General features: G+C 50.6%; 4 protein-coding genes across 4 annotated transcripts; 2 read left to right on the plus strand and 2 right to left on the minus strand.

Annotated features, from left to right (window-relative positions):
• Nucleotides 1-122: 122 nt before the first annotated feature.
• On the minus strand, nucleotides 123-2,087 carry PV06_02585 (uncharacterized protein; the record flags this gene model as incomplete). Its single annotated transcript, XM_016403287.1, has 2 exons — nucleotides 567-2,087; nucleotides 123-393 (listed from the first exon to the last, which is right to left on the minus strand). Exons 1-2 carry the CDS (start codon nucleotides 2,033-2,035, stop codon nucleotides 123-125), a joined length of 1,740 nt encoding a protein of 579 aa, XP_016267184.1. The 5' UTR covers nucleotides 2,036-2,087.
• Nucleotides 2,088-3,658: 1,571 nt separating this feature from the next.
• Nucleotides 3,659-5,195, plus strand: PV06_02586 (uncharacterized protein). Its single transcript, XM_016403288.1, has one exon. It carries the CDS (start codon nucleotides 3,848-3,850, stop codon nucleotides 4,457-4,459), a length of 612 nt encoding a protein of 203 aa, XP_016267185.1. The 5' UTR covers nucleotides 3,659-3,847; the 3' UTR covers nucleotides 4,460-5,195.
• A 1,805-nt stretch (nucleotides 5,196-7,000) lies between these two features.
• On the plus strand, nucleotides 7,001-8,689 carry PV06_02587 (uncharacterized protein). The gene has a single exon (XM_016403289.1). It carries the CDS (start codon nucleotides 7,133-7,135, stop codon nucleotides 8,543-8,545), a length of 1,413 nt encoding a protein of 470 aa, XP_016267186.1. The 5' UTR covers nucleotides 7,001-7,132; the 3' UTR covers nucleotides 8,546-8,689.
• PV06_02588 (uncharacterized protein) lies at nucleotides 8,620-11,083 on the minus strand. Its single transcript, XM_016403290.1, has 2 exons — nucleotides 10,994-11,083; nucleotides 8,620-10,935 (listed from the first exon to the last, which is right to left on the minus strand). The coding sequence occupies exons 1-2, from the start codon at nucleotides 11,013-11,015 to the stop codon at nucleotides 8,900-8,902; spliced, it is 2,058 nt and encodes a 685-aa protein (XP_016267187.1). The 5' UTR covers nucleotides 11,016-11,083; the 3' UTR covers nucleotides 8,620-8,899.
• Between the last annotated feature and the right edge of the window lie 2,754 nt (nucleotides 11,084-13,837).

A 13,837-nucleotide genomic window follows, 5' to 3' on the forward strand; every position in this document is an offset into this window, starting at 1 on the left:
ATCCCATTGACCTATCTCAATTAAGATAGATGCTACTTTGATGTGACCTCTGTAGCATCTTTCTATCATCCCTACAGGCACATATTACTATTCCGATACGTGTGCAAGGCGAAACGCTGTCATCAAGCACCATCCACACTAGCGTCGATATCCTGATTGCTAGCCATGTCTCCTGCTGCAATCGCGAGAGCAGCAGCGACGAATGGATGCGATCCAGTGTCAGGCCGCGGCCCCTGCAGTAGAGCTTGGCTGCTGACGGTATTTCGAAAGCCGTTTTCGGGCCATTGCATGTTGCCGACAGAATTGCACTCCAGCACGAGGCCTTTGTAGACCATCTGAGATGGATCCTCGTGGCCGGGCCCTTGATCTTGAGCAGAGGCGGAAAACTCGGGCCTGATTCGCTCATCAGATAGTCGGACAGCCCGATCAAGCCATTTTCTTTCGAGATCGAAATCTCCGCACCTCTCTCAGGACGGTCCGCCAAACATGCCCATTGATGGAATTTGATGTGGCCGCGACGGCTAAGCCAAGACCAGGTGGGATAGCCTGTTCTGAGGCAGTCTGACCAAGTTGTATCATCGTCCTGCTTCTGGCCAAACCACAGGAGAGCACCGAACCATACGTGTGCCCCGCGGTCCTTTAAGGGAACCCCCCATAAGGTTGGCAGAGTGGTCGACCTCAAGATGCCATGAAAAGCGTCAAGGATATCTGCATCATATGTCAATGTCCGCGATGTATACTCTTCAATATCCGCGAGCCTTTCAGCACTTTCATTCTCGACTTCTGCTTCATCTCTGGGAAGTCGTGGTCTCAAAATTGCAGAAACGAAAGCCGGCCTGACATCGCGATGTTTAGATACGCCCCTGATCGTATCCTCGGACGAGATCTCTCCTCCACAAGAGTAGTAAACTTGGTCTTCGGTGAAGAACAAACATCTTCGTGACAACCTCACTTCTTGAAATGTCCAACCCCTGGTCACCCATATTGAATTTGCCAATGGATGCGAGAGGTGAGGCGCTGTCAGAAGTAATTCGTGATGGCCTATTTGCAACACCTGTTGAGGAAGTCTGGCTCGAGATACGCCGTGAAGACCAGAGTTCGATGAAGTGTCGGGGTCAGGGTCAATAGCCACAATTGTTGCGGTCGCGCATAGATATATCTGATCCATATTTTGAATCTGGACGTGTTTATCTGTCCAAGAAGGAATACAATAGCGATCAACCCACAAATATCGGCCGTGAAGATTTTTGACCACGGAAAGAGCATCTTCGACCGTTTGCGGTAACTTGGAAGGCAAATTTCTCGAATCGTCCAAAGAATATCCATTACAGGCTTCACTGGAGAGCTCGGAACCGTGCCAATGGCCCCAAACGTAGCTCAGTGCAAAGTACTCCATGTTCTCTTGCAACACTATTATCCGGCGAGTCTCGCAGTCAATCACGTAGCGCTCGAAGGTATCCACTGCCCGGGTTATAGAAAAAACGTTCTGGTATGATCGGAAGTGGCTTTCTTGCAGCCAGTGCCGGACTTCGTCATAGTTGATGCACATCTGTGATAGTTTCCGCCCACCCAAGCATCTAGAAGCTTCCGCCGTTGATGAGATACTGGTGTGGACAATGACACCACCTCTTGCCGACTCATCAATGTGCTCTTCCAGTGGGCTGTATGATGACCTTGAACCTTCGGCTATCGCGACATAAATTTCATCCTCAAACCCTTCTGATCTGTCGTAGCACGCTCTAAAGTGGAAAGGTGTCCGGCCGTTCCGCTGTTTGGGGTAGTATTGTCGTTGGAGGCAGGTCTTTGCCATGTGACAAAGTCGACATTCGTCCTGAAAGCTCGTGAGGTCCCTTGAAATTGGCTTCGACCACTCTTCAAGCTTGGAATCCGATTTGAAAGGCAAGTCGAACACAGCATCGAAGTCGATCTGAGCACCTTCTTCGCATAAATTGTGCGTCGTATCGTGAGAGATGGTTGGGACTGGCCGGCTGCACTCTTGCTCGTTGGTTGAGTGGTTGACCTCCGACATGTTCATAGCACTGAGCGCGCGCTCTGCTGACGTATTTACTGGTTTGCTGCAATCGATGGTGACGGCCGATGATTGTAGGATGACAGATATCAGAAGGCGTTGGAAGAGTGACGACTTTCGAGTTTCCTCATCACGTCTGAGAAGCGATGATTCCTACCTATTTACCACATGTTTCGACATGAGGCTGTGCGAGTCCGAAATGGTTGGGACTTTTGGATTGACCAAAAGTCTTCAGGTGCTAGAGACCTTTAATCCATGCCTCCCGTGACGGCAATTATTCCTCTGTAGCCATCACCTACCTTCGGATTGGGGAGCAATTGCATGCTCTGCATGAAACCAAAGGTGCTCGAGAATGCAGCTTCGACACTGCCACCAGCAGGGTTCTTTGGCACAACATGTTAGCCGAAGGGTGTGGTTCCCGAGACCTAAACACCAGTGTAACTGTACTTGACACCCAGTAAGATATATCTAGGCTCACTAGGCGGAGTATCGAGGTATGATATTGGCCGGCGTTGCTGCATGCGCGAAAGAAAAGCCATCCTGTAGAAATGGCTGAAATGTGTTCGAACGCCTTGCTACAGTAGTGACAAGCTCATCGGGAAAGAAACGACTAGATGCTTGGCGCCACAAGACTATCTCGAACCTGTTTGTTTCTACGACGTTCCTACGAGTAAAAAACTGTACTATCATGGGAACGGCAATGGAATATCAAAAGTGATTCTTTTTTCATCATTTATTGATTGATGTTATTGAACTCTAGTCATAGAAACATAATGCACGTGTCTTTTTTTGTTCTGGTTTTGACGTGTTACGTAGGTCGAATGCTTACAGTCTGGCGCTGGCCTTTCCTGGTTGCGAACCCTGGTGGACCTCGAATCGGTCGGCCATCATGACCTTGTCCCATGCGGCAACAAAGTCCTTGACAAACTTCTCGGCATTTTCAGGCTCGGCATAAACCTCACAGATGGCGCGGAGCTCGGCCTGGGAACCAAAGACGAGATCGTTGCGCGTCGCAATCCACTTCTTCTGGCCAGTCTTGCGGTCAACACCCTCGAAGTACTCTCCGTCGGAGCTGGTCGACTTCCAGGCGGTGTTCATGTCGAGCAAGTTGACGAAGAAGTCGTTGGACAATTGACCAGGGCGGTTGGTGAAGACACCGTACTTGGAGCCATCCCAGTTGGCGTTTAGGGAACGGAGACCACCGACGAGCACGGCCAATTCTGGTGGAGTGAGGTTGAGCAAGTGGGCCTTGTCAACGAGGAACTGCTCAGTGCTGACACGAGGGCTGGACTTGCCATAGTTGCGGAAGCCATCGTGGTGAGGCTCGAGGTGTGCAAATGATTGTTCGTCGGTCTGCTCTTGCGAAGCATCGGTTCGGCCGGGAGTGAATGGAACAGATGCGCCAGAGGCCTTTTCAAGGGCAGCAGCACCAGCAAGGACGATCAAGTCAGCCAATGAGACCTTCTTGCCACCGCTTGCAGAGCCGTTGAACTTCTGCTGCACCCGCTCAAGGGCACTAAGAACTTGTTGCAGAGATGATTTGTCATTGACTTCCCAGTTCTTCTGAGGAGCAAGACGAATGCGAGCACCGTTCGCACCACCACGCTTGTCGCTGTTGCGGTAAGTGGAGGCGGAAGCCCAGGCAGTTGTGATGAACTTGGTGTTGTCCACGCCAGTGGCAAGAATCTCCTTCTTCAGGGAAGCAATGTCGCTGTCGTCAACGAGAGGATGGTCGACGGGAGGGATCGGGTCTTCCCAGAGAAGAACCTCTGAAGGAATCTCGGGGCCGAGCCAGCGGGATCGAGGACCCATGTCACGATGAAGCAGCTTGAACCAAGCACGGGCAAAGGCATCGTGGAACTTGTCGGGATTCTCGAGGAAGTTACGGGAGATCTTCTCGTAGACTGGATCGAAGCGGAGAGAGAGATCGGTGGTCAACATTCTCGCGGGGTGCTTCTTGTTAGGGTCGAAAGCATCAGGGATGATATTGCCAGAGTTCTTGGCCACCCATTGGTTGGCACCAGCAGGAGACTTTTCGAGCTCCCAATCGAACTTGAAGAGATATTCGAGATAGGCGTTGCTGAACTTGTTCGGGGTCTTGGTCCAGATGACTTCCAATCCGGAGGTAATGGTGTCTGGGCCCTTGCCAGAGCCGTGCTTGTTCTGCCATCCGAGACCTTGGTTCTCCATGGAGGTAGCTTCGGGCTCAGCGCCAACGTTGTCAGAAGGAGCAGCACCGTGGGTCTTGCCAAAGCTGTGACCTCCAGCAATCAGAGCAACAGTTTCCTCGTCGTCCATGGCCATACGACCGAAGGTGGTTCTGATGTCGCGGGCAGCGGCAACAGGGTCTGGGACACCATCAGGACCCTCTGGGTTGACGTAAATCAAACCCATGTGGGCGGCAGCAAGAGGAGATTCGAGATCTCTTGAGTGGATATCTTTGTAATCTTTCTTGTGCTCATCTCCGTCGACGACGCCATGGGCGCCCTCAGGTACACCGGCCTTGCCGTCAGAGTAACGAACATCGTTACCGAGCCAGGTGGTCTCGCCACCCCAGTAAACGGCCTCGTCAGCTTCAAAGGTCTCTGGACGACCACCAGCAAAGCCAAAGGTCTTGCAGCCCATGGATTCGAGAGCAACGTTACCAGTGAGCAACATCAAGTCAGCCCACGAGATTTTGTTGCCGTACTTTTGCTTGATGGGCCACAACAAACGACGAGCCTTGTCGAGGGAGACGTTGTCAGGCCAGCTGTTCAGAGGAGCGAATCTCTGTTGACCTTGACCACCACCGCCACGACCATCGGAGACACGGTATGTGCCAGCACTGTGCCATGCCATTCGGATGAAGAGACCACCGTAGTGACCGTGGTCCGCGGGCCACCAGTCCTGCGAGTCGGTCATCAGAGCATGTAGATCTTTCTTGACAGCATCGTAATCCAAGCTCTTAAAGGCTGAGGCATAGTCAAAGTCCTTGCCCAGGGGGGTCGAGACGGCGTTGTTCTGACGGAGGATGTTGAGTCTGAGACCCTCTGGCCACCAGTCGCGGTTATGCTGGCCACCGCCGCCAACGTTGGCTCTTCGGGTATCGTGCTTGACGGGACACTCTGCCATTGCGTCTGTGGAATGTCTTCTTGTTTGATGTGTTTGAGGGAGAAGGGATGTTCTGGCGGAAGAAGAGGAAGCGGACAGGGCGTAGAAAGGATTACCCCGCGTCCTATTTGTATGAACTGCGAGCCCCTCGGAGCGTCCAATGACCAGAATGGGATTTGTTTGCACAAGGGTCTGTGGCCTGATACGAGGAACAGCCCACATTGCTCCTACTCCAGAGCTCGCTCTCGAATACCGAATTTGGAACCGCAGGGCGACTGAGGGGAAGTTATTCGCTGTATCTAGCCGTTCATGGACTAGCTGCTGTAGCTGGACAGTTGGCGGGGTGGAGGTGTCGATACAGCGACGAAAGAGACTCCTCCAATAGACAACAACTTGGTGGAATTGTTAGCAAGGCCATTGGTGGTCACCAGCTCAAAGCTAGATGTTTCTCCATCAACCAACTCACCTGCGAACTCGTAGTCAAGGACGAGATGGAAGGGAAAAGAATTGATGTGTCAAGTCGAAATTGAGACTTCAAACCACGGTCAAGCAAAGGGTACAATGAGCACATACGACTGAGTACAAGTCCCCGATGGAGAATTGAAAGCGAAGTGGAAGAAGGAAGGAAGGTACTGTACACGCTATCGCTGACCTTGAGATGTCTCTAAATGCCAATGCCCCTCCTTTGCCTGCGAATTGTCATCCCAACACAAGTCCCGACGAGGCCGCGCTACCCCTCCCTCCATCTCCTCGAGCACGTCCCCGAAATGAGTACTTGTAGTCGTACCTAGGTAGGATCAGGGTTGTCCTATCTCGTCCTGTCATTCCATACTCGTACCTCTCCACTCACCGAAACGCAGATCACGCAACTGTGTCCAGATATTGAGAATCTAAACGCGATCGAGACCACGGCAGACATTTTGCTGGAGAAGCCCGCAATGTGCCGCCAGTGCCGCAGCCAGTGCCGCAGCCAGACCATATATCGTGCATGTATTGCGAGCAACATCATTGGTTATACGCAAAAACTACCTAAGCTATTTTCATGGCGGGTACCAGTGGAAGAATTGTCCCAAATTGAAACACCGACACCGTGACAGGGAACCTTGAGGTTCGAAACGGGTAACAATAGCGTTGATGGCAGATTTTGCTGATTCGAGGAAAAGAACACTACAGTATCAGAGAACACGACGTCGCCTAGCTTGTACTCCGTACCTCGTGAACGGATAATGCTTGGTGATGCTGACTTGGGCCAATGCAGCTTTGCTCATCGCCGGGACACTCGCCTCCGGGACGTCTAGTTCGCTACTGGTAGAACAAGTACAAGACGTAGCATTTGACGTAGATGGACAAGTCCATAAGAAGAAAAAGTAGACATTGTCAGCAGGTGGGAACTATTCTTCGTCCAACGAAGCTCGGTTATTCGGTTATTGGCCTTAGTTGAATGTTTGGCTCCAAAACAGAAACAATATTCCATACAGAAGAACGACTCCATCGTCGTCGTCGACTCATAGAATTTGGTGCAGGTCTAGAAAGGCCGCCGACAGCATCAAAACTGTGCTTTTAGCCACGTCACGTAGACATGTTTGTACATGTTGTGGTGTTGCTCTCTATCTAGTCTAGATAGGTAGGCAGTGACTCAACAGATGACATTTGATGACTCGTACCTTACAACAAGCTAAGCCTCAATGGCTGTGTGAATGTTACTACCACGAAGCAGTGTTACGATGGCGCTTTTGTTTTGGAAAAGCAAACAATGGCGAGACTGTGTGACATGCGAGTCATCCATTGTTCCAGCCCAACAGTCATGTGTGGCCGCATCATCTGGCGTGGAATGTTATTCATAAGCAATTTCGACTTGGTGACATATCCCTCACCACCCGCAGTTGGGAAAAAAAAGGCTGAAAGTTGCACGCAGCTATTCTCTGTTTACCGTACCAACAAGCCAACCGGACCGTATCTAGTCACTATCTTTCTCGTTTCGGGGCACCGACAGCGATACTACTAACGTCACAAATGTTGACTCTCGACGGTTCCACCCTCGAAGGAGGTGGTCAACTTGTACGTGTCGCTTTGTCATTGTCCTCGATATGTTCTATTCCAGTTCGAGTCACCAATATCCGAGCAAACCGGTCTTCAAGGGCCTCCCGCCAGTCGAGCAAGAACTCATCCAACAAGTCGGGTAGTAGACATGACCGCTCTGGGAACCGCCGCGTGGGTGGTGGAGGTGGTGGCGGTCACGGAGGCGGACTCAAGGAGAGTCACCTCGCCGCCGTGAACTGGTTGGCTGAACAATGCAATGCAGACGTCCAGGGCAATGAGGTCGGATGTTCAGAAATTGTTTTCAAACCTTCTCGAAAGACGACGACTGTTTGTGCTCGATCTGTACCGACAGGGAACCAAACGGATACAGTCGCCGACGTCATTGCTCTTCAAAAGCCAGGAAGTGTCTGGTTGATATGGCAAGCGATATTCCCTTGTATCGCATTACGTCTCATGGATCATTCTCTCCACGAACCATCTTCGCGACCTACAAAACCATTCCGCATCACTCTCAAGGGTGGCACCAATGTCCCCAAATCCCCGTCGACAGAGTATGTACGACAAGTCCTGCTCCCGCTTTGCGAAAAGATCGGTCTCCCCAAGGTCGACATCAATCTCGTTCAGCGCGGTTGGGCCGGGAGTGCTCCTGAGATCGGGCACGTCGAACTCACCGTGCATCGTCCCAACACTCGTCGATCCGAACTGTCGCACCCGCCACCATCAGGTCATCATGCATCGAGACTACTCGAACCACAACATCTTCTTGCACCATTCACCTTGTCCTCTCGCGGTCCCATCACGCACGTCGTCATGACCATTGTATCAGGCAGCTCGACCACACAATCCTGTCTGGAGTCTGATCTTCGCCAAGCCTTGTCGGCCAGATCGTTGCTCTCATCCGTACCGGTATCAGTACATCCGTCATCTGGCCTGTCCGGCGACGAACGACGTCTATACATCCTCCTGGTCGCACACACGAGTGACGGCCATCGACTGGGCCGTGACTATCTAGGTACAGGACGCAAGGTGACATCTGACCCGGACAGACGGGGAGTGGTGACCGAAGCCGTGGCCCGCGTCGTGAGAGATTTTACCAGGGAGTGTGAATCCAACAACGCCGGTGTTGACGAATTCGCAGAGGATCAGCTGGTGATTTTCCAAGCTCTGGCAGCCGGCGCGACGAACGTTGAACCTGCGCGGCCCGTTCGGGCTCAAGGATCAGATCTGAACCAGCATCCTGATCGTCCTGGCTCGACAGCTGTTCGGCCAAGGCAGAATAACGAGACCGGTAGCCTCCACACGAGGACTGTACGCTGGGTATGTGGACAAATGTTGGGCACCAAGTTTGACGGTCACGGAGGGTGTAAAGGGATGTTGGACTTGTAAAACGAAGATGCCGGTCTAGAGAATCGGAATGGGAGATTGGACGGTGTAGATCAGTGATTGGCACGAGACAATGCCAGCTGTTCTTTATCTCAACGGGATGAAATAATCAGTATGTACGGATGGAGGTCTACATATGAACCAAGGAACCAAAAAGTTCGCTCACCCGCTCACGTAAAAAAAGTCCGTCTCGCCATCAAAAGCATACTAGAACTTTTCTTGTTCCCCTTTTGCACATTCGCCTGTGCCACACTGCTCAGTAGAGACTACTTACAGGTAGAAATGAGTTGATACTGGCCCAAAACTCGTAATGCGAGGTGACGGACCCGCGCTTTTCTGCTCCCAACCAATGATGCTCTAAGATGAGCCACTGCTCAAACGACGTTGACCACTGAATTTCTTGGACAGCATCTCCTTCTTCATCTCCTTGTGTGCCCGACGCGCCGCCTTGTCGTACTTTGACTTGCCCATGAGAGGCATGCCGTCCTTGCCAGACGCTTGGGGTTCCTGTCTAGACTTCTGCGACGTGGGAACTAGATTCGACTTGGGTCCGCGGGCTTTGACGAGGTTCTTGCGGTCCTTCTTCTTCTTTTCCTTCTTCCAGGGCTTGGCCAGTTTTCCAGGTTTGCCAGCTTGCTCATTTGCGCCCGAGTCGTCGCCCGAGTCGGCTTGTTCGTCAGCAAACTCGGCGAGGGAGATGAAGTCTGCTCCGGATTCCGCAGGCGCAGCTTCCGACGAGACAGGCGGCTCTACGGCAGGCTCTGCTGCTTCCTCGACGGCGACAGAAGCCTCTTGTGACTTTTTCTGGGCTTGCTTTTCCTTCTTGGACAGCTTTTTCTCTGGAATAGCGACTGAAGTGTGAGCTTCTACCTGTTCGGCAGAGTCGGACTTCTGCTTCTTCTTCTTGTCCTTCTTTGCTGGCTTAGCTTCTGTCGCCTCTGGAACAGTAACCTCGTCGGTAGTAGTCTCCGTCACGGTCTTTGCCTGAGCCTCTGCTGGAGTGATATCAACCTGCTTGCTCTTCTTGTCCTTTTTCGAAGACTTGCCTGTCACATCCTTTTTGGAGGTCGTGGTAGATGGCTCGTCCTCAACAGCGGCTGATGCAACCTTCTCCGGCTTCTTCTCCTTTTTCGATTTCTTCGCCTCTTTCACAGCGACGGCATCCTTTGGTACATTCTTTGGTGGTTCGAGCATGCCAGTCGGGACAGAGATTTCATCTTGGAGTTGCTGCTGCTGTTCTTGTGCGGCCAATCTCTCCCGAAGAGCTTTGCTAGGGTCGGTCAACGTAGACGAAGGCATGTCGATTCCGAGCTTCTGCAGTTTTCTAGCCTTCTTGTCTCGTCTGTTTTGCTCTTTCTTAATAAGTCTCTGCCATTGTGCTTCGGTCTTAGGAGCAGCCAGTTTTTCTCGTTCAAGTTTCTCATGCGGGATTCTTCTGAATTTCTTGTCTGCGCCCTTCCAGACGTCGGGATGGAGTGAGCCAGGCTCTGCATATTTGCACTTGAGGATATGGCCGAAGAGCAGGTAGTTGTCCATGGTGCTGGCTACAATCTTCGCCACCTCGTTGGACTTGAACTCAATGAAAGCAAAATGCTTCGATGCTCCAGTTCGCTTGTTTCGAGAAAGTCGTAGACGGCTGATGTCTCCGAACTGTGAAAAGTATTCTTTCATCTGCGCCTCATAGAAACCGTGGGGAATGCGCCCAACATAGACTGTTCCAGGCTCTTCGTCAGCGCCTTCGGAATTCTTGATCTTCTTCAATTGAGACCGTAGTTTCTTGTTGGCAGGAATGGTAGGTTTGGAATTGACGTCAAGGCCCTTGTCTTCTTGGTTGTCTTCCGATTCACTATCGAAGCCAGCTAGTAGGACGGCTGCGTTGTCGTCTTGCTCCGCTTCATCATCATCGCCGGCACTTCCGTACTCGTCCTGCAGTTCGTGATCGACCGTATGTTCAGCTTCGGCTTGCATTGACGTCGATACGGGCTTGTGTGTTGTGGCAGTCTCAACTTCCTCTTCGCCACTATGTTCAATGATGCCATTGACGCCATCTGCGCTTAGAAGTTCGTCATGTTTGCCCTTATTGCTCTTTTTGGCCTTCTTGGTTTTCTTGGAGGTGGATTTGTCTGTAGGGGCCGTCGTCAAATCGACGGCACTCTTTGTTGCTGTCACGGCTTTTCCTGGTGCATCTTCGCCATCCTCCATGAAGTCGGCAGCCCGCTTCCGAGATGACTTTGCAGAGACAGCAGCAGCATTGCTAGGGGCATTGGTCTTTGACTTTGCAACGGGGGCATCGGCGACAGGTATGGTGGCTGACGAGATCGTTGCGTTGTCTGCCGCTGTGGACTTGGACTTTTTGCTCTTCTTGTGCGGGACCTCACCGGCACCGGAAGATTCTGAGATAGTGTCAGCTGTGGTCAAATGTTCGGTCAATTGGAGCAATTGGAGCAATACCTTTGCGCTTTTTAGTCGCCATAGTGTAATTACGGGTAAATTGGGAGAGGAAAAAAGATGGTGTGGTATGCTGATTGAACTTTTGACTTGAACTGAGGCCTGAGATGCAATCCAAAAATTTCTCCAATTCCTGCCAAGTGGTCGGGAAAACTGCTGCCGGCTCCAGCCTTCTTCAGGACGAGGCTGACGCCGCCTTGCCCAATCTTATGTCAGCATTTAAGTATTTGACTTACTTCAATTAGTTTACCTCTACAGCGTAGTCACAGCGATGAGTTCACATCCCTGAAGTCCCTTCATGATGAAGAGGGAGCTGGAGTTTGAAGAGCTTGCTTTGAGATAGCACACTGTAACGACTTGTTCAGACAACTTCTATGTGCATCATTTGGAATTCGTTTGGATACCGCATATCTAGGCCTAAGGCATGCAACAGGACATGAACGTGGGCCCTCGAGTGATCATAATATCTCAATTGACATGCTTACCATTGGCAAATCAAATATCAATGAGTGTCACTATCTTATAGGTAGCTCTTGACAGTTGAATAGACGCAAACAAACCACATCATGCAACTCCCTCGTTCGCCAGAGCAATGCAAAGATCTCCTCTCTTTTTGTCGTAGATATAACCATCCCCCATTGTCACACATAAAAACTGAAATTAAGACCCTGATGAGTTTGGGATAACACTCCTTCACCACAAATTCGCTTTCCTTGACCGGCATCATCGACAGGCGAGTTTGTTACTACCACCAGGAGTAAACGAGTTCGCTTTCCTTGACCGACATCATTGGCAAGTTCTCCATCTTCTCGAGCGCGTTTGTTACTACCACCTGGAGTAGACTGGGTTGTTACCACCTGGAGTAGACTGGGTTGTTACCGCCTGGAGTAGACTGTGTTACTACCACCTGAAGTAAATTGTGTTGCTACCATCTAGAGTGAACTGTGCAGCTTGTGGGTTTGGATTCGCTCGACCCGGACTGCCCACGTTGCCGTCTCCTCAAGTCTGCTGTGGAACACCGGTCTGAACATGTGGCGCGCCTCTTCCTCGACGAATACCGCTGCCCTAGGTACCACGAATCAACTCTGTCGGCTTGAAGTTGCTTAGCGGTCTCAGCTATTGCTGCTTGGGTTCCTGATAGGTGTCTCACCAGACATATTCGCCGCTCAGTTCTTGTCAGTGGATCTGGGACTTCATATGGATGAGCGACAGTACGAAAAAATAGGCTGAGGGTGATGATTCCAATTATCGCCCAAGGTAGGTTGTGTCAATTGGCTTGAGGTCTGCGTGGACGGAGGAGTTTGGGCTTCGAGTGAAGTGGAGGATTCGGTGAAGGCTAGAGAGTCTTTTGTCAGATGGAATTTGATATGAGAACAATAGCAAGGAGTGGAGGAAGTCACGTACTCGAGGTCACGTTATCTTGCCTTTTTGAGAGCCAATAGATAAGCCGAGATAAGTACTGATTGGTCAAAAGTTGCGCTAGGCCAGCACCTGGAATCCCAGCTTTCGTTTTCTTTGTTCTCCGTATGAAGTAAAGTTTTGACACCCAAAAATATATTTTACAACAATTTGGAAAGAAAAAAAAATTAAACAGTCGAAAATGAAAAAAAAAAGAGACAATCGAGCTTGTTCCAGATCGGGCTGAGGAGGTATTAGTTTTACTGCCATCTGACTGGGATTGTGGTAATAGACTTACGAATTGAACCCCGAGCTTATCGGAGCTATCATCTTGTGAAAGGTGAGAGCGATAAATGTTACCATTACACCAATCTGGATGTTGGTTGTTGAAGCGAATTTGGGTTTTGTAATATTTAGAGTCTCAAAAAATCCACTGGTAAATGCTTGGCGTGACCGGAATTATCAAGCCCACCGGTGCTCTGGTCCAGACTGTGAGGAAGGTGCAGTCGTCGTGAGTTTTTGGAAGTAGACCGGGCTGCTCTTCTCACTCCTCTCCATTCCTTTCGACGATGACTGATAGTGTAGAACTAACTGGCCACAAGCTGTCAATCCTGAACTCGTTCACGTTCCCAATATCCTACTCTGAGGCAGCAAGGCGGATGCTCAAGAAAGAGGTGGACACTTCAATAGCAAGGCTACATCTATTTTTGAGAGTGATCAAAGGGCTTCAAGAGTCTACAAGTAAGGTTTAGACACCGACACCCTCAAGTGTCACACATTTGCGTGGTGGATGGTGGAAATGGAGTCGAATTCTATCATGATGATGATGATGATGATGGTTCTAGAATTGGGATCAGGGAAAATCCTCTCCAACGCTGTTGACCTCATTTCAGAGTAACACATTGAGTCATCAATGTTAAACATGGCAATCCGCATGATTCAGATGTTTGGAGAATGTTTATGTACCGCGCGTGAGCAACCTGACTTAGAGACGCGACTATTGCTCAAATCAATCGATAAATATAAGAATCTATGTCGAAGAGGTGGACAATAGGTAAATCAAGGGAACTCGGATTACATAACGAGATAAGCGTCGCTCATACCATCATTAAATGATTCCCCACGGGAATGGGATGGCTTTCGTGGTGTTTGTCAGCGGTGCATGAAACTTCGTATGGTGAAGACTTGACGGGAGGACTTGCCAATGTCGTACTCCGTATGCGGAGGAGCCACGGTCAAGGTTGCAAGGGACTCAGGCAACCGACCAATAATGCGAAAGAGTTTGTCGTTGGTGTGACGAATATTACGAAAAGATGCAGAAGACCTGAGCGAGTGGAAGTTCTGGAAGGTGCCACCGACGGCCACAAGCCCATAAGCCCATAAGCGGGCGCTAATCAGAGAATCGGCGAGCGCACGGTTGTCGTTAAGAGTGGGTTGAGGTTGGATTTA

This window comes from Exophiala oligosperma (genome assembly GCF_000835515.1).
Source record: "Exophiala oligosperma strain CBS 72588 unplaced genomic scaffold supercont1.2, whole genome shotgun sequence".
Classification (NCBI taxonomy): Eukaryota; Fungi; Ascomycota; class Eurotiomycetes; order Chaetothyriales; family Herpotrichiellaceae; genus Exophiala; species Exophiala oligosperma.

What these genes read in the sequence shown, in the direction of transcription:
- PV06_02586 (XM_016403288.1), top strand. Translation starts at nt 3,848, where the DNA reads ATGAAGCAGCTTGAACCAAGCACGGGCAAAGGCATCGTGGAACTTGTC.
- PV06_02587 (XM_016403289.1), top strand. Translation starts at nt 7,133, where the DNA reads ATGTTGACTCTCGACGGTTCCACCCTCGAAGGAGGTGGTCAACTTGTA.
- PV06_02588 (XM_016403290.1), bottom strand. Translation starts at nt 11,015, where the DNA reads ATGGCGACTAAAAAGCGCAAAG. An exon ending in GGCGACTAAAAAGCGCAAAG is followed by an intron (nt 10,936 to 10,993) that starts GTATTGCTCCAA and finishes ACACTATCTCAG; the next exon opens with AATCTTCCGGTGCCGGTGAG.